Source organism: Cottoperca gobio, chromosome 22 (assembly GCF_900634415.1).
Source record: "Cottoperca gobio chromosome 22, fCotGob3.1, whole genome shotgun sequence".
In the NCBI taxonomy this organism is placed as follows: Eukaryota; Metazoa; Chordata; class Actinopteri; order Perciformes; family Bovichtidae; genus Cottoperca; species Cottoperca gobio.
Window position 1 is genome coordinate 12,466,723 of NC_041376.1, and position 24,704 is coordinate 12,491,426.

The 24,704-nt window shown below is 42.5% G+C and overlaps 2 protein-coding genes across 3 annotated transcripts in view; one reads left to right on the forward strand and one right to left on the reverse strand.

Annotated features, from left to right (window-relative positions):
- The first annotated feature begins 8,309 nt into the window (after nucleotides 1-8,309).
- Nucleotides 8,310-10,378, forward strand: gchfr (GTP cyclohydrolase I feedback regulator). The gene is made up of 3 exons (XM_029460744.1): nucleotides 8,310-8,484; nucleotides 8,999-9,093; nucleotides 9,709-10,378. Exons 1-3 carry the CDS (start codon nucleotides 8,449-8,451, stop codon nucleotides 9,836-9,838), a joined length of 261 nt encoding a protein of 86 aa, XP_029316604.1. The 5' UTR covers nucleotides 8,310-8,448; the 3' UTR covers nucleotides 9,839-10,378.
- A 2,976-nt stretch (nucleotides 10,379-13,354) lies between these two features.
- dnajc17 (DnaJ (Hsp40) homolog, subfamily C, member 17) overlaps nucleotides 13,355-24,704 on the reverse strand; it is a 31,227-nt gene continuing 19,877 nt past the window's right edge. For both annotated transcript variants that reach the window (XM_029461451.1, XM_029461448.1), the window contains one exon: nucleotides 13,355-13,625. In XM_029461451.1, the coding sequence (XP_029317311.1) occupies nucleotides 13,506-13,625 (120 nt within the window). In that variant the 3' untranslated portion in view covers nucleotides 13,355-13,505. The remainder of the gene's footprint in view (nucleotides 13,626-24,704) is intronic.

The window sequence follows — 24,704 nt, forward strand, 5'->3', positions numbered from 1 at the left end:
TTATTGTCGTCCTGCGTTGAAGTGGTGTTTGGTGCATGATTGTGGCGATAGCTTGTTTCTAATATAACTTGTTTTCTCTGATGTGTCTGGGGTTTGCAACATTGCTTGTACATGATTTGTATGCGTCACCTGTACTTACGATCACTCTGAGTCTGAACATGCAGTTTGTGATGTGAGGGATGCAGGGCACGGAGCATAGCGAGGGAACCCCATAAGACATGTGGGGTTGATCAGAGTCAGTACTACCGTGACATCATTGTCACGTAATTGACTTTCATCGTCCGTCGCTCTCTTTTTTCCTTTGTTGTCGGAGCAAGTGAAGGCCACAGCAATTGAAGTGTTCCTCCTTCACGTGATTATACTGTTGACTGTGGGCTGCGATATTAAAGAGCCACTATGCATCTGGATATTCTGTTCATAGACTTCTTTTCCCGACCGGATCTTTAGCAGACAGTCGGGCTCTTCATTTCAAGGATCTGGTGATTTATTAATGGAAAATCAAGTGAGGGCTTTGAATTGGACAGTGTAATGTCTGCTTCTGTAGCTGACGCACACTCTTTAAGGATTTAACAGTCCTAATAAATCACAAACACTTCAGCCCTCACATTAGGTCGAGTTTAGCCTTAGATAGCAAAGCAACCATGGCAACAAGTAACGATCACCAGAAGTCATTAACAGGAAGCGAATGACGAAAAAGACCTGAATCCAAGTCTATAAACAGTATATACAGTATATCTCAAAAGTGAGTACACCCTTTAGATTTTTGCAAATATTCTGTTATATCCTTTCAGGGGATAACATTATCCTACTGAAACTTTGATATAACTTAAAGTAGTCAGTGTGCTGCTTAATAACAGTATAGATTTATTGTCCTTTGAAAATTACTCAGTACACAGCTGTTAATGTCTAAACAGCTGGCAACAAAAGTGAGTACACCCCATAGTGAACATGTCCTAATTGTGCCCAATGATGTTGTTTTCCCGCCCTGGTGTCATGTGACTCGTTAGTGTTACAAGGATTCAGGTGTAAATGATAAGCAGGGACTGTTAAATTTGGTGTTTTGGGCACAATTCTCTCTGAATGCTGGACAACATGGCACCTCATGGCAAGGAACTCTCTGAGCGGCTGAAAAAAAGGATTATTGCGCTTCACAAAGATGGCCTTGGCTATAAGAAGATTGCCAACACCATGAAAATGAGTTGCAGCACAGTGGCTAAGATCATACAGCGGTTTTCCAGGACAGGTTCCACTCGGAACAGGCCTCGCCAGGGTCGACCAAAGAAGTTGAGTCCACGTGCTCAGCGTCATATCCAGAGGTTGGTTTCCAAAAATAGACGTGCGAGTGCTTCCAGCATTGCTGCAGAGGTTGCAGAAGTGGGATGTCAGCCTGTCAGTGCCCAGACCATACGCCGCACACTGCATCAAATCGGTTTGTATGGCCGTCGCCCCAGACAGAAGCCCCTTCTGAAACCGATGCATAAGAAAGCCCGCAAACAGTTTGCTGAAGACAATGAATCCAAGAACATGAGTTACTGGAACCATGTCCTGTGGTCTGATGAGACCAAAATAAACCTGTTTGGGTCAGATGGTGTCCGGCGTGTGTGGCGGCACCCTGGTGAGGAGTACCAAGACAAATGTGTTTTGCCTACAGTCAAGCATGGTGGTGGCAGCATCATGGTCTGGGGCTGCATGAGTGCTGCCGGCACTGGGGAGCTGCATTTCATTGAGGGACACATGAATTCCAATATATACTGTGACATCCTGCAGCAGAGCATGATCCCCTCTCTTCGGAAACTGGGCCGTAGGGCAGTTTTCCAACATGATAATGACCCTAAACACACCTCCAAGATGACAACGGCCTTGCTGAAGAAGCTGAAGGTTAAGGTGATGGACTGGCCAAGTATGTCTCCAGACCTAAACCCAATTGAGCACATGTGGGGCATCCTCAAGAGGAAGGTGGAGGAGTGCAAGGTGGAGGTTAAGGTGATGGACTGGCCAAGTATGTCTCCAGACCTAAACCCAATTGAGCACATGTGGGGCATCCTCAAGAGGAAGGTGGAGGAGTGCAAGGTGTCCAACATCCGTGCGCTCCGTGATGTCGTCGTGGAGGAGTGGAAGAAGATTCCAGAAGCAACCTGTGCAGCTCTGGTGAATTCCATGCCCAGGAGGGTTAAAGCAGTGCTAGATAACAATGGTGGTCACACAAAATATTGACACTTTGGGCACAATTTAGACATGTTCACTATGGGGTGTACTCACTTTTGTTGCCAGCTGTTTAGACATTAACAGCTGTGTACTGAGTAATTTTCAAAGGACAATAAATCTATACTGTTATTCAAGCAGCACACTGACTACTTTAAGTTATATCAAAGTTTCAGTAGGATAATGTTATCCCCTGAAAGGATATAACAGAATATTTGCAAAAATCTAAAGGGTGTACTCACTTTTGAGATATACTGTATATAAATATAAATATATATAGTGTATATACAGTGGAGGAAGAAGTATTAGAATCAAAACATTATATACTGCTGCGGAGTTTAACCTAAAATAACACATCAGATTGTATTTGTTTGTTATATATTGTTTTAATAATCTAAATATGCAAATTGACTAAACCTATGTAGCGGATCAATCTAGTGGAATAAGATGTAGTGGAGTAGAAGTTGAGTCCACTACAATTGAGTACTTGGGTAAATGCACTTAGTTACAGTCCACCACTGTGTATGTATGTATATTTATATACATATATATATATATATATATATATATATATATATATATATATATATATATATATATATATATATATTAGTGTAAACCAATTCCTCAGAGCCGTATGATACAGGGCAACAGCTATTGTGCAGTTGTGCTGCTGTTGTTAACGTGTTAAACAAATCAAGCTTTCCCTTCGCTCCTGCCAAGCTCATTGTCATAGTTGTTTCTCTAGGAGGAGTTTTGCTGGACTTGTTCATAAACAACAACCACATGCTGCAACATATAATAAAAAACATGATAATAACCACAGGCCTGATGGGAATCATGAGTTCTGGCGGTATGCATCCATGTTGCCATTCCTCTTCCTCTGTACTGTTCTCCATCTCTTTCACACTTTTCATCCATCGTCCTTTCATACGACTGTACAGAGACATGCTGAGATGCTTTATAAACTGATAGTTTATTATAAATGTAGGACTTCACAACGCATTGAGATTATGTGTTTTGATGTTAACACTCCTGTGAAGTAATCACATTACCATTTTGCAATAAAATGTATTGAAGGCTCGAAGCTTTAACCCTGCTCTCTATCAATGCAAAGCTCAGTGAACTCTGATAAAAGCACAAGTAACCACAATATTCAATCACACCTCAAATCTAAAAACATTATTAAAACAGAACCTATATGTAAAATGTGTATTTAACTACTGGAATATGTACTTTACGTTTATGCATAATAAAAAAAAATTATAAACCAAAATATGTTTACCAGTATCGTCATCGTACAGCAATGTCTCTCTGAATATCTATGTCATTTCAGGATGTTCAAACAAAAGTTAGATTTTGGGGGAGAAATGGGAATAAACACTTTTATGATCTGCTAATGAGAGGAAATAAAAGTTAAACAGCGATGAAAGGGCCCTCGCCACAAGTGGTTTTTGCCGTATGACGGGTCGGGAACCTATGGTTCGCGAGCCATATATGGCTCTTTCGATGACGCCATATGGCTCGCAGACAATTTTGAGCTCTGTTTCGCGAAGGGCAGGGCTTAGCTCCCGACACAAACACACGTGCACACACACCTACAGTCAGAGACAGAGCGGAGGAAAGGAGAGGAGTGAACAAAAAAATTATAATATCCACGCATGCACGGGTTTCTATTTTGCACATTATCAGGTATGAATATGGAATTAATTAATAAGACGATACGATTTATAACATACATTTTCTTTACAGGCATCAAAACAACCAAACTAAAAAAACAACAACATTTGTTGAGTTTCTAATTTTCTGTTTAAAAAAAGATGAAAGTGTGTAAAATATGCCAGAATTTAAACCTAAACCATTAAAACAATTAACTAACATTATCAACAGAATGTAAAGAGGTAACAGTGTTGACATCATGTCAAAGATGCATGCTAACTGACTAGCACTGCTCCGTCTGCCGACCTCTCTCCTCCTCCGGCGGGCTGCTCTCCTTGCTGCGCCGCCACCGCAAAGACGAGACAAATATGTGTAATTTTCTTTACAGGCCCTCCATCATCAAAACAACCTGCCACGTTGTGGTTAAAAACTTGACCATCTAATTTTCTGTTTAAAAAAAGATTAGGTCAGTCTTTGAGCATCCTAAACTCCTCAGAAACACGTTCAAAATAATAATCTCTACAAAAACAAAAGGTTTCCTCGCACTTTCAGAGCCCGGGACAGAGTTGGGCCGTGCTACTGAAAAGGTATAGTTCAGATTTTTAGAAAGCCTACCTATTTCCTAAGAGTTCTTCAGTCCATCGAAGTACTCGCTGCCAAAGCTTTGATCATTGGGAAAAGTTAGGCTGTTGTATGGATGTACCTGATTTTTCAATCACAAGTTTATAGTCACTGATTGTCTAATAAAAAACAAAGGATTTCTATGTTAAACAGCTGTTCCTGGAGCTTTTTGGATTAACTCAAATGACTCCCATGTCAAGATAATTCACATTTAACAAAGAAGATAATTGTCCCGTCTATCTTTCTCTGGTTAACTACAGCATCCTGAGTCGGCCTTGTCTAAGTACTGATAATTTGTCTTACTCAATGCACATTACTGTGGTCAAACTCACTGGGATGCAACGCAGATGAGGGTGAGGAATGCAGACCAACAAAATAGGCTAAATTGTGGATACGTTCAAGCAGTCTTAAATCTCTCCTCTGTTCCTCCGTGTTTATAACGCATCATGTTGTTTCCTGTTACTAATAATCCAATTGATCCCAGTTGTGGTAGCCCGTAGACACATGCTCCTTGCACAAAAGTTCTGAATTGAGGTGACGAGAGAAAAGACACAGTGTGTAACGTGTCGTTCCAATGTACTGATGACATTATTCTTAATCACTGAGAGAAAGTCTCCCTAAACAAACCCTTCCAGTATGCACAACCGCTGAAACCGCATCCTGGTGTTTCTCAACAAAATGTTAACCTGGTGACAGTGCATGAAATGCTTCACAGTGATGCACATACAGCTATGTTGTGTTGCGTAATTCCTAAAGCCAGCGATATCATCCAGCTCAGCATTCAAAAGTAGGAAGAGATGTGAGGTGGGGTGAAAAGAGACAAAGAGAGAGAGAGAGGAGGAAAGGAGAATGTAACCTTGCTAAGGCTGCTGGGTAATATCTCCGCAGCTTGGAGACACTTTATGTAAACTGCTGGATGAAATCTGGAAAACAGCAAAAGGAAAGGAGGTCAATGATGTATCTCCTTGCAAAGAAGGGGCTGTGAAGCTCCTCAGAGGGGAACTGCTCTGCACAGGCAGATGCAGACACACACAAGCATGACTGAAAAGTCTAGAGAAGAAAGACATGGCTCGGCAACGCGCCGATTCATCAAAATTAAGCAGATGTAAACCTATACGGAGTGTAACCCTAACACGCAATCTATCAGAGAGCTGCCTGTTGTCTCTGCTCTACCACTGTTTAAATCTCTCCACTGAATAATGGAATATCACTCCAACATACACCTACAGTAAATCATCATAAACACACACTGCCTGCTGTATCATTCATTCCCATTCAGTCCCCACTCAGTGATTTAAAGCGATTGCTTTAGCAGCGCAGCGATCCAGCGCAGGGCTTCAAGCACACACGTTCACATTTATCATAGAAAGCTTGGTATTGTGTGTGAGACGTCTGAGGCATTTGGAATTTAACATTGTGTTGATTTGAGAATGATTTGCGTTTATATTTTGAATACCATATGTGAAAGGGACAGTCTGCCCCCAAAAAAATCCAAGAGATGTCTGTCTTCTCTCCAATATAATGGAACTAGATGGCACTCGGCTTCATGTGCTTAAAGCCCCAAAAAAAGACATTTAAAAAAACCAACTCAACACCCAATTCTCTTTCCAGCCGGTTACACAAGATACCAGGTCATGAGTTCTGGAAAGAGACAAGAGGCTGTTGAGTTTTTGGCGTTTTGAGCACCACAAGCCGAGTGTCATCTAGTTCCATTATATTGGAGAGAAGACAGACATCTCTACGGCTGATATCTCCAACACTTGGCAACTCACACCAAAGCAATCTAAATTGACGAATAGCACTACAGGTAAGAGGAAAAATGTGTATTTTTTTTGGGGGGGTGAATTCTCCCATTAAATAGGTCGTCCTGTTTGGAATACAGTTAAAGTTATTGTTTTTCACTTTTCATAGTGGCAATTCTTTATTTCTATTTTCTACATTTACAACATGCATTATAGGGTATGTAAAGAAGCATAGTTCATTGACTCCTCACTTTCATTACAATAATTATATTATAATATATGAAGAATTCTGCAGTATTTTTAGTGGATATTGCTTTTTCTTGTCCATTTTTAAGGGCTCTGCATAGTAGAGCCAGATTAACAGCTATTATAATTATTGTTATGCTATTTAGTTACTATGGTATTTACATTTGTATAACTATAGAGTAGAGTAGTATAGAGGTTGTATTTCTTTAGTTGCACAATATTCTTAATATGACATCAGTAGCACATTTGACGGACGTGTTCCTGCTGCAGGCGATCACACTTTAGCTGAGAAGGTGAAGGCGAAGGCCTCATCAAAAGATCTAACTGCTTCCTGTGGTCCCACCAGGGATGTGCTCCACTGTCCCCACAGGTCACAGAAGAGGTGATCCTGCACTCTAATAACCAGCAGCAGATGAGCCGGCGCAGGAAGACACTGCGGGAGTTCAGGAAGTGGCTCGGGTAGGAACATGTTTGGAGAGAGTGTTCTTCTGGCTTGGTGGGGAGGCGTCCGCTGGTTTATTTTTGGGGCCTTGGCGACACCCCTGCTGCTTTCCTGTTTTCTTTCCTTCAGTAGGTCTCAGGTTAGTAGGGACAGATAAAACAGGAGAAGAGAGACATTCCAGAGGAACACCCCTTTCTTTTTTCACACCACGAAGGATTTAGATGGAAAAAGCAAAGTCAAAGCAAAAACTTGATAATCAACAAGTGGCTGTTTTTCCAAAGGGGAAAGCAATGTGACAGCTTCCACTCATTTAACTCTTCAGTATGTGGACTTTTTGGATCAATAAGTGAAAGATCAAAGAGGCAAGCAACACAAACTGGATTACAATGATCTTGGAAGCCAGCAGGTGGCAATCTTCTCAGAAATCCTCCCCCAGCATCTGGGCCCCTCTGAATGAAGGGGCTACAGATTACAGGCTCTGGATCATGACACTGTCATGGCACTCGACAGTAAACAAACATTATCTATGCAGTCTAACAATGCAGCGCTGTATAAAATGTAGCATATGATAAAATCTCAACAAAACAAAACAAATAATCTTATGGTAAACCACTTTGTCGAGGATTATGTATCCAACATTGATTGTTGTATAGGGCATTTCTGAATGCAATTTCTGATTCATGTCTGCTTACCATCACAATATTAAGCTACTTTATTAAGGCTTTAAATTACCCTTTCCCCGGGGCTATGACATGAAAAGCCTAGCTGAATGTCTGTCGGGCTCCTCTGGCATCAGTGGGACATTACATCATATTGCTGATTTTATCAAAGTCCTCGTCATTGTTGTTTGCCTTGGGTCTATGTCTTTCATTTCCCCCCTCAGTTACTGGACTGATCCAAAATTATTATTGTTGCGCTGAGGAGGAAATTAATAAATCTCAAAGGAGGAAATTAGTGTTAGACAGTGTGGGTTTAGTAATACATGCATGCACACTACTATCCTTTTTTGTACAGCAAATATAATGTAATATATAATCTGAATCCTTGTTAACTATTGGACGGTGTCAAAAATGTGTAGTTCTTTTGCAAAAAGCAAGAAAATGTGGCCTGGAATAAAAGAAAAAACTCTTCATGCATTTGGCTCTAACTGTACTATCATTTTGTAAACTCAAGCCTTATGAGTCTTGCTTAACAAATAACTTAACATCAATGCAGATGAAACTAAATGTCTATACTTTCCCCAGAACCAGAATGATTAGCTTTTACATGAGACTTGGTCTGCCAACATTTCTCATGTCAACAAACAAGTGATAACATTAGTTGAGCAAGACTTCATGCACTGGCTGAACAAGCAACGCTGTTGACAGATGCTCAGAGGAAAGAAGAGCTGCGATTGGTCCGTCGCGGTGGGTGTTTCCGCATTCCGCAAAGAGCTGACGGAGGAAGCGCAAATCGGAGAGGGGTCCGTGGCGTCTGTGAAGAAAGCCACCTCCAGTCATTCCCAGAGGAATAGCGGTCCATCGCCAGGGAGCAGGGATGCCTTACATGTTCATCAGTACGCAGATCCGACTGGTGTGTATCTCGCATCTGTAAAATGACTCCTGTCGTGCTTTTAGAAGAGATGCGCTCGAGTTGGATTTGTTTATTTTGCAGAGCAACATAGCGCTAATCAATCCGGGGCGCCACTTGCAGATTACAGTTATCCTGTGGCCTGTAATATTCTGCATGCTGGAAAAAAAACAAACAGCCTACAAGCGGAGCAAACAACGTGCGTATGGTTGTGTTTTTTTCTTCCACGGTGCCCTAAATTAAAAACACATGTTGCCCAGTGTTCGGCCTCTTGTTGCGCATGTTCAAGTTGTTGCCTCCACAACTCGAGCAACCTAATTCTAAAGCTTATGAGTGTCTGATCTATTTTTAGTCTGTCCATTTATTAGAGTATGATCCGCACCTGCCAGAGGGCTGCAGGTGGAGACAGTGATATGGCTGCACAAATAACATATTGTTTTAGCAAAGCAATAGTTTCTCAATCAATCTTGAGAAAAATATCAGCTGTACATTTACTGGACTTAATTACTTCTTACAGGAGACCGGTCCAACAAATGTGGGAGATGAATATTCGGATCCAGCTGTCATGAATTACCTGGGAGCAAGGAAAACAACCATGCTGGGAAACAATTTGTGAGTATTGAAAATGTGGAGTTGTTTTAGTGCGAGGACATAATGTTAATGTGGCAGGTAACTAGTCCAATTTGGAAAATGTCTGAAGTTAGAAAGTAAACGGAGACATTTATAGGCATTGTTCGTCTCATAAAAGCAATAAAATGTCCCTCATAGGATGGAGAATTTCTAATCTGATTTGGTAATCTTTCTGAAAATATCTCCACCATCTAACAAACAGGGAAGTGTAAACTGTAACGGCACCCATGTGTACTGTGATTGTGCTCACACTGGGCCATATTTCCATATTTAGGCACTAGTTTTTTCCCCCATTTTGACAGTTAACGTGTACATATTGAAGACAGAGCTGAGATCAGGTCACATGAAGGGGTTGAGGAAGGCTGCTGCCTTGCAGATTTAGAATAAACCATTCAAGCTGATGGAATACAGATCAGGGAAGTGTTGTCATTGGCAATCTGATTCAAATGCTGCTGGGAAACAAACCAAGGTGTGGAAGGAAGTGAACAAGCACCAGAACAATTAACAGCGTTCTACTATCCAAGTGAAGTTTACTAAAAGACAGAGAAATCCCACATCTGTGGAAAGTAGAATGACTTTATGTTTATGCTCGTTTAGTTCCGAGTACCATGTGGACGACCCGCCTCGCCTTGTGCTGGACAAGCTGGAGAAGATGGGCTTCCGCGTGCTGACGATGACGGGGGTGGGACAGACGCTGGTGTGGTGCCTCCACAAGGAGACGGAGTGATTGGACATGGAGCGAGTGTTGATTTTACCAAAAACCTATAGAAGGATGAATGTAAAGAACTTTGTCAAACTTTTATTTTTTTACATTCAACACATTTGACAGATACAAAATCAGCCTTTTGTCAGGTGAAAGTAAAGAGATGAGATTATCCCAGACGACAGGTCATCAATTTCAGGGGAATACCGAACTACATTCCATTGATTTTATAAAAGCCTTTGTCCATATTGTTTGCTATTTACTACTTGTGACCTTGGGAGTGTAGCGAGTGAGGGCCAGTTTAACTATGTAATAGATAGATTGGCAGTAAAACTTAATTAAAGGCATGTATCTAAATTTAGCTTGTGCAAAAGACCTCACCCAGTTCTCCGTCTTCTGTCCAAAAAATAAAACGCTACTCTAGATAGAGGTTTGAACTTACAGAACTGTGTAAAGATGTTTTTGTAAGTGTATCATATGCTTATGATTAAATGATGTAATGATGTGGATTGATTGTAAACTTATGAATAAAAGAACATTTGCAATCCTGCTGCAACGGATATATCCCTCTGACAATCATTGAGACACTTGACAAACATATGAAAAACACGCAGCTATTGTGAGCCCCCGCCGCTCTGTGGCACCTTACAGGGATGCTGCATGCCCCGCCATGAGGCACGAGCACTGCAGGCACACACAGTGTGGATTAGTCAGCCTGTGAGAGTCAAAGAACGCTGGGTGGTTTCACTACAGTCCCAGGTCTGCCAGCACATGTCTGGGGCCAGCCCGGATCACTAACCCGCAAACCAGAAACTTTGCCAGCCAGCTCACAGCCAAACTCTTAACAGTCCCGCTGCCTCACACACGACTGAGCTTCCACCTCCGCACTAAAGATCAAAAAGGTGCTGGGTGCTTCCCAGTTCGGTGACCAAGGAGATTCCAGATGCTGTTTGCATACACCGGCGTGGCAGCTTCCACAATATGAGGAAAACGGGGCGGAGGAAGACGAACTGAAGATTCCAAGGCTGTGCTGTAATTGTTAAAAGGAAAGAGCAAACATCAGGCTCATCCTCCCATCCTGGTTCGCATGCAGCACAAGCCACTGTGGGCTCAGGGCAGGGTTGGTGGTGAATGTGTTTCCTGTAATTGTATTTCCTCTGTTGTCATTTGGACAGAGTTTGTGTGTTTCTGGGCTTTTTTTTTCACATTGCCGGGATATGAAAAAGGCCACGCATAAACAAAACCATGTGATGAGGGGATTTTGCAGGAGGAGAGGAGCAGATGTCTCCCACCACACTGCTCCGCTCCACAGCTGGACATTGTGTAACAGAGCCACGGCGAGGCAGCGCAGGAGCGGTGGAGAGATGGAGAGATGGATGACTGGGTTGGATTGGTGCGAAGCTGCCACACAATGACAAGAGAAAGCACAGCCTCACAAATACAGACACAGCATTATGCCACGGTCCCTCGAGGGACAGGAAAATAAGACAATTTGGATGGATAGTTGTTCCACAGGCAGAAGACCGAAACGCAGAGTGACCGCAACAGTTTGGCACTGTAGCGTCTGACTTAATGTGGGTCACAGAGCGGTAGCGTGTCACTTCAGAGAGCATAAATAAGCAATACAGAGTATCTTCTAGGTATCTGTTACATAAGCCTATTGTGAAACAGCTTAGAGCAATAATAGCTCAACTTAGAGCGACTTCGTTGAGGTCATTATAATAGGACAGAACACAGACAGGTTTTGAAGCAAGAGGCATGTTTTTAAATTTAAGATAATCCATGGCATGTGACACGATCCATCAGGATCAAGGGTGGAGGGAAGTGTATGAAATGGAAACACTAAAGTTGGTAGGTTCCCCCAAAAACAAGCACACCTATTGCTGCAAAATCTTGACTTTACCTATTCCAGCAATATCACGCGTGAAGGAACAAACGAAGGCTAATGCACCGTTTCATGCTTAGTGTAGCAGTCATCACAGAGTAGAAGTCGACTCCTTAATGAAAGACTTGCAATGATTAAAGCAATCGCTCGTTGCTGAGTTAGATGAGAAGATCGATACTACTCTCATGTCTGTCCATTTCCTTTTAAGCTGGAGCCAGATGTGCTTGTGTGGAGGATTGCGTGCCAGACATTTTCTTGGCCGGGAGCTGTGACTTCCTGGAGTCTCCAGTAGTTGCCTGGCAACCTCACGGTGACAAGACTCCAGAAAAGTCACCTCTCCCTGCCAAGAAATCGTTCAGCGCCTCACCCCGTTAAAACGTGTTATTTTGATGGTCGTTTCCCCGTGCTGCCGGTGTTTAAGCTAAGAACTAACCGTGCAATCAACAGGAAGGTGGAGCCAGAAGACAGACACGGGAGTGGTATTGATCTTAACTCTCAACAAGGAAGTGAATAATGTCGAACTATTTGGAGCTATGACAATATGTAGATACTAAGAGATATTGATGATCTACTTCAGGGGTTCCTGAATTTAAAGTAAAGCCTACGTGCTAACCCTCTAGTCACAGGTGTGTGATTAGTGTGGTCATCCATCATGAGCAGCTCAACCAAAGAATGTTTTTATCTTTTGCAGAATCTTTTATTAGACTATTTATCTTAGGACCACTTGGAGAGTCTTGAACCGCATATTGGAAACCCCGGATCTGCATCATTTTAAACAGTATTATAAGATAAATGGTTTGCATAGTATTACATAATCTACCTCAGAACAAAAGATGAATGAATAGCATTGTACAGCCTTGGAATTGTGCAGTCCATAAGGTCTCGTCTGGAGTAGAGCGTTAGACAATTTGTATACAAAGCCCAGAGAACAATCATCTTAACCACCAGAGTATGTTCACTTTTCATCACGTGATGTAAAGCCACAACAACTCCCACAAAAGTCCTTCCTAGTGTTCTTATCTCAGCCCGATTACTGGTTTAACATCCACGTGGTCACATCGCACGGTCTGCGGCTTGGATTGCTACAACACTTCACAGATTTTCAGGGCTCAGGGTTTGGTGTATTGATTAGATGTCAAAATCCCCAGAGGCACCACAGTATGATATTATAATGCATCAGCTAGGAAGCAATATCTTTGACATTCCTAAGGATTGTAGAGTACTGAGTTACGATGTATTACTTTTATAAAGTATATCTCCCAAATCATCAGACCTAGTACGACCATGTGGAAATATAATTGAATAAATTAAGATGTTCATCTCAATTTATTGCAGCAAAGTCAATAGACAACATTGTATATCCATCTGAAACAGATGGGACTGCAAGCACAGTACATGCTGCACACATGTACTCTTTATTTATAAACAAATCTCCCATTAAAATATTGATTAATAATAAGTTATTAAAATATCGTTGGCACACATTATGGTTACACAATATAGTGTGCAGCACTGATTCCTCCCTGCAGCCTGAGCCTTAGGACTCCTACCTCTGGGTCCACACTGCAGCAGCCCTCACTTCTTCTCTACTCTCTCTCAGTCATCCTACGTTCTTAATGAAGGAAAAAACATGACGCGCTGATTAAAAACACAGGTTTGAATAAAATGTTGCCTTTTTAGTCATTAAAAAGATTTATTTCACCACACAGGTAATGCATAGAAAACAAACAAACAACCACATAAGAGGCTTTATGAAACTAAAGCCTGAAACAGGTATTCATGTATTAGTTACAAACTGAGATACGACTAGACAGCTTCCTCGTCATCTTCCCTCTGCATTTGTTCTATAAGCTTCTGTCGCTCAGCAGCCTGCCTCATCTTCATCATCACCACGCTCTCATAGTCGCGCTCATTTGACAGTTGACCCTGTAGGAGAGAGACAGACACAGAAAGAGGTTATTATAATGAAGTTATTAAAAGAGCCTAAATGATCTGAGAGAACACATTTGAATCTTTAGTCTCAATCGGTCTCATTTCTGTCTGTGAATTCAGAAGAAATAAGGCAGTAATGTATTTAAGCCCAAGAATTCATAATGCAAAATAAGAAATTTGTCAAAATCTAAACAGCAGAGGCAGCGATATCCACACTTTTAGCCCCCAGTATGGCTCAAGCTCCAAACCTCATGGATCCTACATTTCCTAAAATGCAACAACTAGCACTTCTTTCATTAGCCACTCTGTGCCTGGTAAATGCTTCATGTCTTTCCGACTCTGCACCTTCAGTTTGTTACATAAATATACATTTTTAGTCTCTCAGCCCAAGCTGAGATAAAAATGATGACATCACATTAACTGTGTTCACAGGATGTGTAGTACCCCCCACGAGTAAACTCATCTAGATGTGTAAAATAAGTTCAGAGGCCATTTAATCAATATCCAAGGACCATTTCTAGTGATTCATTACACAGGAAGGGAATCATAGAAAAAGTCAGACATGCCTGTATTTCATATCGTGGCAACATCGACTCAGCGCACGGAGCGAATGACACCACTGTCACCGTCCACTGTATGTTTGCTTTCACGACAGAACCAGTGGGCGCACAGCGGAGGAGAGGCCGACTCTTACAGATGCTCTCATCTCGATTACCATCAGCATGACGGCAGGGTGAACATGTACGAGACAGCAGCCCGCAGAGCAACTGTGACAGGGTAATTCCGCTGCCTGAGGTCATTAAACCCCAAAATGAGGGCTGGGATTACGCCTGGCAGTCGCCCGGCCTCTTACTGTGTGTTTGTGTGATTTCTTTGAAGGGCTTGAGCTTGGCCGGCGATGGCGACGGATTCTCTTACTGTGGGGGGAATCGGAGAGTGCAGCCACTGGCTAATGGCTAATCAAGCAGGGTGGAACACAGGCCAGACGTCTTACACGCAAACACACACACGGGTCACAATCTGTGCGGTCACAAATGCCACACACACATCCAGGCACACAAGAAGAAGGATTCTAAATAAGCGTAGAGACATATATTGGAGGAATGATGCTTATATATATATATATATATATATATATATATATATATATATATATATATATATATATATATATATATATATATATATATATATATGCATACATGTAAACACACACATATGCACTCACAGAGGCTGTCATTCCCATTTTTTAAGCGCAGAGAGGCCATGTGTCCACGGAGTAAGCCATTGTTTTATAGGATTATATCCAGGAAGTCTGCGGGGCCAAGGAAGTGTCTCTTTAACAAGACAGTGGGCTGCAGGAGAGAGCGAGTGAGTGTGTGCATGAAAGACTGAAGGAGCGATTTGAGGAGGAGACGTACGTTCTTCTCAATGCGCTCGCTGAGCATCTGGAAAACATCACGGGGACTCCAGCATCCATGTGCTGAGAGAAAGAGGGTAAGTATGGAGGAAGAAGAGAGGAGAGGGTCGGTAAGGGGAAGTTAACCCCCCCCCCCCCCCCCTCCCCTCCACCCCTGGATTGAGGAAAGCTGCGATTATCATTCCAGTAATGTGAGCTCAAGCCCCTTGTCTGACACGTAACTCTGAAATATCACGCGAACGCCATTAGGTAAATAAACAACTTTTGCATCTTCTAATTAAACAAAACACAAGCAAGTATACATGCGCTCTTTCTCAGCAAGTATATCTGCACTCTGCCCTGCCCTCTACTGGCCACTGTGCTGAAGTTCAGGGAGAAACGTCCGAATTGGTCTCTAACCTATTGTCTACTCTGTGTGGTCAAGGGCGGACTGTACCATACTAATGATGTAGGGGGATTCTGAGCATTAACGGGTGCTTTATGGGCAGTTTGACGCATTCCTTCTGAAAGGATGAAGGATGTTTCCTTGCCTAAGGTGTTGTTAACTTACAATGTACATGTTTAGCCAGTGCATCACTCTGTAACTAAACACTTGTGTATGCATGTGTGCGTGCGTCTGAGTGTGTGTTGCAGTAACACTGGGGCCCAGGATGAGGAGGAAACCACAGAACACAAACAATGGGCCCCCCGAACAAAGCCGAGAGAGGAGGGCACACGGCCACCGCAGAGGTAGGATAGTAGTAAAACACACACGCACACAAACAAGCTGAGGATTAGTTATGTGCCATCAGCACATGGCCAGGCCTTCAACCAGCACACCCCAGCCTGAACCCCGGGCCAGTAATGACATCATGAATACCACCAGTGCTGTGAGTCAGGCAGTGTAACACACACACACACACACACACACACACACACACACACACACACACACACACACACACACACACACACACACACACACACACACACACACACACACACACACACCAGGAGGCATCTCGCAGCACAGGTGGCCACTGTGTTCCCCCGGCACAAGTTGTCAGATCAGCTGCACATTACACCATTCCACTATGTGTGTTAGTGTGAGATGTGTGTGAGCATGAAAGCATGCGAGTAAATTAGTACTTGAGGAAACAAGTGTGTGTGTGTGTGAATGCAATAGAGAAGGAAGAGTGTGGACGAGGGCGGCTAGAAGATGCCAATATCGCTACAAAAGAGAAAAGACCTTTTTCCTGCAAACTATCACGAGCAAAAGAGAAGTTTTCTTAGTGTTTAGTGCCGACAAATGTCATGCATGTCTCAGTCAGGTGGCTTAGATTGGCTTAGATTCTAGAGCATAGGTCTTCAACATTTATTCTTGTTTTCTATTTCATTCGTGGCATACACATAAAGATCACGACAGCTGACGTCACTTTCCTCTGTTACTGTAGCTCCATTGATGCACCTAAGCAGGAAACCACACAACTTCACTGCCACCAGAAAGAGGAGACGTGCAATGAGCAAGACGAGGAAGGAGAGACTTCATTCTGCCCTTCTGTTTGTTTTCCTTTTCTTTACTTGTTCTCTAACGACTCTAATGAGTACAAAGCTAGAAGCGAGAGAGAGAGAGAGACATATACAAACATGATTGGGAAACTAGTTGATAAACAAGGAAGCCAACAGAGTGATTAATTGGACATTAAAAGCTTAACACCTCTGTGAGCCTTTGGTTTAACAATGCCTCTTGGCTGATACTTCAGTAAATTACACTGTATCGACTTTCAAAACATTTTTAGTTGATATACTTTCATTCTATCCCATTTCCTGCTTATAGTCTCGTAACTCTGCACTCTGAGAAGTTACCAGTTTGTATTTCATAACTGGATTACTCATTAACGCCATCAGACATCACATATCTCCAACTAGAGCGGAGCCAAAAAAAGACTTCACAGACTTTGCTGCCATGAGAAGAAGGCGGCTCTGTGGTGCAGGCTAACATGTCTGCCTCTAATGCACGCTGGTGAAGTTAATCAAGGAACTATTTATCTGGAGCGTGTGTGGTGGTGTGGTGTATGCGTGTGTGTCACGGACCTATGGATACGGTGATTTATGAGAGGCGAACACTTATTTAGAAATCATTTGAGTATGTGTGTGTGTGTGTGTGTGTTTGGGGGGGATGTAGGGTTGCCCGAGCGCTAACTCAAACAAACATGCAGCGGGCAGGGGTACTGCACATGCAACGCTGGAGCCAAGGTGAAATTCCTCCACCGACAAAACTGGAGCTTTGTAAATGGTGGAGGATTAATCATCATTCATTATAAGACTCGGCAGACATAAAACCCAGAAGGTCTGGTCTATTACACTGTTTTTGTTAGTGAAGGACAAACACTACATAGAGATTAAGGTCCAAATCTACTTCCTGTATTTAACCCTTGCAATGCACATGTACTGCGAACATCTGGTTTTTGAAAGGAACTCCCGAGACAAGACCTCCTTTTATTTGACAGCAAAAGACAAATAATGTGCGAGTTTTTCTGTCTGAACAGAACACACTCTCAGTTTATACATCTACAGATCATTGACTGTGTCAATTATTGTGTGTGCAAGCTTCAAGCCACTCTGGGAAAGATATGCACTGTATGTAAAAAATAAAGCTATTTTAAAAAAATCTAAATGGTAAAGTCGAGCTGCAATAGAAAAGGGACTTCGTGTGTTGCCTTATTTTCTCTCAAATGAAAGTTAGATAGTCCTTTACAGCAGTGACCTTAAGATAAAAAGACAAAGCTGTTTTCTTAAGCTCATCAGCAAAATAAAAATTGCAGATCAAAATATACAGTTCCTGAATGAACACTGTGCAGGTAGTGGTAGTTGCGTGTGGAGGGGGGGGGGGGGGGGGGGGGGGGGAGCAGCAGTAGATGTGAGGTGCAATGTAAGTGTGTGTGTATATGTGCGGGCGCGTGGTTGTGTTGGACGTAGACGGAGAGCGCCTTTTGGAAACTGTTAAAGTTAAGGAAATAAACAGTGAAAAGAGAAATGGCAGCAAAGACCTGAACTCCAGGTGCCCTGGCATTTCTCTTTATGATGGATGAGCTCAGGGATCCTAGAATAGGGAGATGTGGGGGGTTTGGCCTCTTTAATATCCAACAATACATCGTTGTAAAAGCAAAATTATGTCTTTCACATCCTGGCCTTCCGGGAAAAGCCCTCTGATCGCAACAGATTTCCCATTAAAACAGGAAGAATGCAGTCTGAACCTTGGAGATGTCAAGAAGAACGTGAAGGCGTTATGAGGGGAGGAAAAACAAGAAAATGAAATCAAGGTTCCAAACATAAAGATTAAATTGTCTGGATCATTTGGATGTGTTCCCATATTAACATATCCTTATCTAGTTCATGTGCAGAACAAACAGCTGGTGGAATGCATCCTGCTGTACACTGGTTGAATCACATCTCCAGATATCCCAAACGTGATTCTATAATAAGTACTAATGACTCAGTGCCAGGAGACACAGCAGTACATTCCCAGCCTGGAAAGGAAAAGTACGTTATGAGTTGTGCATATGGACATTTATTTATTTAAATGGAAAGTAAGTTTAAGCGCAAAATAAAATAGATCAACACAAGTACAAGATTTCTCTACACAATAGCATAACATAATCATTATTTCATGAAAACGTTTTTCTGGAGGATATATTTGACCTTTTGAGAACGACAGGAAAGAGGGACCAGGTTCAGACGTATGTATTTTACACCCACAGTCCTAATATCCATCTTTGATACATAAACAGAAGCTGTGATTTCTTGCTTTGAGTCCATTGTAGATCAGCTGATTTGTAAATAGTTAACCATGTAGGGTGGTGCTGGAAGGCAAAAACAGGCATCACAGCACATGTATAAAACCTCCATGTAAATAATTAAGCTGCTCGATGTTGTAGTATTTTGCATCAATATTCATTTACTCATCTGAAATGTATGTTGCTCTCCATTAATTATCCAGCTTATTCACCCCCGTTAATGTGTTGGACCTGACGTTGCTCAGCTGATTAGAGGCTAATGTACGCTCGGTCATGTGATAATGAGTCTGCGCTTGGTTTTCAATAACATAACACCTGGACTTTGACTAATGTCAGCTCTCTGTCATGTGGCAGTCAGGAAAATGAGTGGCTGCGTTTCCCCTTAGCAGCCAGACTGCCAAGTATTTGTTGGAGCGCATTCAAAAAATCTCATCGTTGAGTCACAACCTTGGAGACAAACAGTGACGACAATGGTTGGGAGGATGACAAATGCACACTTGGATGTTCTCACCAGAATTGATGAAAGGATATGACAAAGAGTAGCTTCTAGAAACTGCTTTGTAGACCGATATAGATCGAGTCCCTGCCCAATTTCGAGCAGGGAATCGACTCTTTTCTTACTCATTCATGAATGTAATGCAATTGGAATTTTAGCAAAGTACAGCATGTCCCAAGTTTGCAGTCATTGAAAAATGTTTTTCATATAAAAAATATAAAGAAAATCAGACATCAGTCTTTGCTGTAAATCTAGTCTAAACGCTGCTGGCAGTCTGAGGGCCTCCATACAGCGGAAGCTGGAGAACACACAACAAAGAGCCAGAAGAATATCCATCAAAGCCTCAGTTTGGGCTTCTAGCGCCAGTCAAAGCAATATCTGGAAACACTTTTTATCCTGCAACAACAAAAACACGCAGCATCCCAGATTTCAGGCCCAGCATAGCTGCATCAAACCACACTGCCCGCTATGGTCAGGCCTTAGAAAAGAGGCTTGTACTGAAGTTCAGTTAAAGCTTAACGTATCAGCCCAGAGACTACATGGCATGACAACACGACTACAAGAGTGAGTCCGACCTAGGATGGACAAAAAGGTCTCGTCAGGTCATTCTGACAGATAACACTAGCGCTCCCTAATCGTCCTCTAGCATGAAAGCAGCTTTGTGGCTGTAGGTGGAAGAAGGCGGGGGGGGGGTTTCTCAGAAGAGAAATTATCAAGAATATGTTCTGTTTCAGTCTTGAGTAAATGTTATGATAATTTCATTTGCGTGAGTAATTGTGTCTGCTCTTGCAGACTGCTCTGGCGCTGGAGCGCAGAGCGGGAGAACAAGAGAGGATCAGGCGGCACGTCTATTGTTTATTGGATCGATATGAAAGGAAAGGAGGAGTAGTGAAAGATATGATTGGCCATTTCCTTAACATCCTGCATGTTTGAGTTTAGGGAACAAGGAGACACATTGAGACTCTGGATAAAGGGATCCACATCCGTGTCCTCTTTTCTGCTGGAACACAATGTTCATCAGGAGACTTGGTTGGGCTATCAGAGCATGACGGCGTATTGCTTTTAATATATTCTCTTTAAAAACACAGGGACACAGGTTGTAAAAGATTATATAGTTATATAGAAAGAAATCTTTCCAAACCATTACACAACCAAAATGGCATGACCAAAGCACGTCACAATTACTGCCTGTGAGAGGACAACTAAAGGCTTTAACGCTGCCATATTTAACACAAACAAATTCCATGGAGCAGGAAAAAAAAAGGTTTGCTGTTCTGACACAATTTCCATTCCTGTGTTGCTATAGCATTCATAAAAGGCAAAGGCAACATGCCGGGGGGCGTGAGAATTGGAAATGCAACAAGTCATCTCTCGTGTGCAACCCAGCGTGCCTGTACATACATGTCTGTGTGTGATAGTGTGCTTTGATTACATAGAGAAGCTATAGGCCTCCAGTCAGGCAGAAAGGCCTGTGGAGTAGGCTCCACACCGGGGCTTTAGACAGCAGCAGGCAGGAAATCAGGAAATCAGCAGGGCACAGGGACAATGACCTGGAGATTAGAGATCAGTTAACCCCCTCCTCTGAGTGGCTGACCTGTTTGCTCACGGACTATGACTTCCTTTTAGACACAAGCTATGAAACACACACACACACACTGTCAAACACAAACTGTCGAACACTCACTAACCTATTCAAACTCAACCTCTCTCAAACACATTCACACGCAAACGCCTCACGGAATGAGTCGTGCGCCGTAGCTTCTATATCGCGGGAATTAAAATCAGCTGTTTTGCACCCACTCTCCCGCAGGTAATGGGTGCAGCCAGCCAACCAGCAGGACTTACTTTAACACTTGTGACTCAAAAGCCAACTCACACTGCAACCAGGATGATATCATCTGACGGCTGGCAACCCTTCTAAAGTGGGATGACTGCAAACGTAAACTAATAAAAGCCTTGGGGGGGGGGGGGAGGGGGGGTCTACCTGGATACCTTAACGCTCTTGTACTCTGACCTCACCTGGCTAATCTCTTAGGCAAAGAAGACTTTCACCGGCAACACACCTGGAGAGCTCAGCAATGCAAGAGGGAGTTGACACTGGGAAGGGTTAGCAAAAATAAATAAAAATAGGTCTGAAACTCTCACCTAAGCAGCAGGATAGACAAAAGGTAAGAGACACTCTCATGGCAGTTAAATGCTACACTTTAATGTAAAAGTTGACTTGGTTGTGTCACTGGGGAAAAGTCCCTCACTCTGTCTCTCTGTGCCAAGGCTGCGCAACGAGATCTTCTCTGTAACCGTTGAACAAGCCCCATCATGTCAAGGAAGAGTTTGTCAGGGTGTGCAGGTAGACGCTGCCTTGTTTCCTGACAGAGACGTGTGTGCATGTGTTGGATTCAAATATTCTGTATTTGCTCAGCAAGGCAGGTAAGAACTAATCAATCTTTATCCCATTGTTATTATTCCCACGAGACAAACAGCTGCGTGAAAGTCGTTTGAAGGTTTTCTTCAGACAGATTACTTGTCCGCTTTAAAAATGGATCATTTATGTCGGCATTGAAGAAGATCATTTAAAAATGTGTTTCTTGGACAATTTGTTTTAATTGGCTTTTTTAATTTTGACTTAATCATGAAGTGTTTCCTGAACATGATACTCGAGGCTGAAAATCCTAAAAACTCCTCCTTGGCCAAACTGACATGTTTGGAAAGGAATGCTGTTGTGTCCACGCTCTCCAATCTCCTGCTGCTACTAAAGTGCCGATAAAACCTTTACAGGCCAACAAAACCTGTTTGCTGTAGTGGCGTACAAATTTACAGAGTGAGTGTTTCAAGTCACGAACACAGATCTAATGTGGGCAAAGCTGTTTGGGAGACCGTAAAACCACAGACACAGGGCAGATTATCTAATGGACATGCCAGCGTTGATGAACGGAGTTCTGTTTTACTCGCTAAAAATGATTACAGGTCACAGAACGCACATTTCTTTTACAAAGTTAGACTTTTAAGTTTTCTTTGTGGATGTAAACATTTTTATAATAATCCCCAAACTACATTACATAACAGATCATTTATGATGAAATGCGATGCCTACACTGTCATTGTTTTATTAACTTCCACATCCAGTCACTGCATAACTCTCACACTACAGCACAATAAACTGACTGCACCCCGGCTATTTGTATTTTTGCACAAAATCAGAAACATGTGTTCCAAAGTGAAGTTATCATGATTTCTCACAGACGTTACGGTAAAACCTCATGTTCTCTCAAAACTAAATGTGAAGAAATATGATTCACTTACGCATGCAGGATAACAATTACCACTTGGGAATTTGCATTTGTGTTGCTTTTGTTTTACGGGAAGTCTTCAGTAAGCTGATAGACTTCCTTCAGACTTCACCTGCATTCATGGGGGGAACACAGGGATTTAAAAAAAACAAAGTAAATATTTGGAAATGGAAGCTTCAAAGCATTGTTGGAACATCCCTATGCTGCCAAATAATATTAAACTTTAAATCAAAATCAAGTGGAGCAGGTGCAATCTCTAAACAATGGCTCCCGATTTACATGAAGCCGACTGAATCAGTCCAATATTTACATCTGGTGATACAATTACAAGCACAGACCTGCTTCATGTTCTCGTATGATGTGAAGGAAGCCTGAAGGATCGGAAATGCATCCATAATGTTATAAACTTGGTGTTATACTTGAATTTGTAAAATACTAATTTCTCTTCTTCTTTTCTTTTGATCCAGATGGAATTATGTTTATGAGCTTCGCCACTTCCTAAAGGATTGTTTGTCGAACAAAGGAGTAAATGCAAAAGGATACAAAGACTGAGGATATATAAAAAGGATAAATAAAAAAACATTTAAGGTCAATCTCAACCAGATCTGCCAAGATGCCACTTCGTACATCGTTGTACAGAAAGCCGTCCTCCGGTCGTTGGTCCGGCAGGAGCTCCAAGCGCAGGGAGGTGCTGTCTGTCAACATGATTAGCCTACCGCTGGCTGATTTCCGCCACCTCTCACATATTGGCAACGATTCCCACACAGACAGCTTTGGAGACCTGTCATTCTTAAAGATGGGCCACAATCTGCTTTTGCAAAGCTCCCAGAGCGAGCAGAATCTCTTTCTGGCCTGCTCTCCGCCTCCAAAGCCCCCTCGTCTGAACCTGGATGAGGCAGAGGGCTCAGAGAGTCCTGACTGGCACGTAGGCCACCTGCACAACGTGTCCCAGAAGAAAAAGAAATGCAGCTCAATGCCGCTGCTGGACAGTGAGGACGGGGAGGCGGAGATGGAAAAGGAGGATGGGTACCAACAAGGGAATATTGTTGCTCCCATTCTGGCTCACAGCCTTGGACGGGGAAGCCTGAATTCAGACAAGGATGAAGACTCCTCAGAGACCTGCGACAAAACTGTTGGACAGCATAAGGACGAGGACAGTGGCTTTTCTTTCAGCCTCGACCTGGGCCCTTCAATCATGGATGATGTCCTCCAGGTGATGGACAAACTCCACAACTAGACGACACAGTAGCCAGGCGCTACAGCAAGGCTTTACTGAATGTTTGGAATATGGAGACGAGATCCTTCTTGGGGATACACTCCTGATTCTATGGACAAACCAATATCCTAAAGCGATGGTTATTGTTGAAATAAATCTGGAGATTTCCCATTTTATGGTCCCTGCGTAGCAAATAAAGACAAACAACCCTTGGGGAAGAACTGGCCCCACGTACGTTTTAAATGGGAATAAACTACTGAACTGAAAAGACTGATACACAGGAGGAAAAGAGAAGCATTTCTTTTATTATTTCAGTAAAACGTTACTTATTAATATCACAGGAACCTTCTCGGATAAGGAGCTTGCCTTTTTATAGAGCACCATAGTGTCTATAGAACACTGTGTTGTTGAAAGTAAACTTAAACTTGCTTGAAAAGGTTAACTTAAAAAGACAACTACACAAAGTTAATGTTCTCCTAAGAATCACCCCTTGCTGAGGTAGATACAAGGTTTAAGTTAATAATTTAACTCTGCCGGATGTCAAATTCCAAGCTGGACATTTTCACCTTCTTTTACTTTCTTCCTTTGCTTTTGTAAATCCCTCAAACCACACAGCACAGCACTGAAGACGGCTGTTAAGACTTAAGAGTGTTGTGTTTAAGAAAAGAAAAGCTGCGGCTGGAATCCAAGGTCCTCGAGCTGTGATGTCTTGGCTCTTGGCGTGCTTGCCAATCTATTGTGTGCAGAGGGCAATTTTTCCTCCGCACGCATCCCAGAGGCCCCACTCAAAGGTACACCAAGGTACCCCCCCATCTCCCATTCCCAACAATGCAGTGAAAACAAACACTTAGCTCTGCTTCCAATAAAAAGCCAGCCAG

Coding starts and splice junctions, on each gene's coding strand:
- gchfr (XM_029460744.1), top strand. CDS start 8,449: ATGCCTTACATGTTCATCAGTACGCAGATCCGACTG. Junction 8,485..8,998: donor TCAGTACGCAGATCCGACTG/GTGTGTATCTCG, acceptor TACTTCTTACAG/GAGACCGGTCCAACAAATGT. Junction 9,094..9,708: donor ACCATGCTGGGAAACAATTT/GTGAGTATTGAA, acceptor ATGCTCGTTTAG/TTCCGAGTACCATGTGGACG.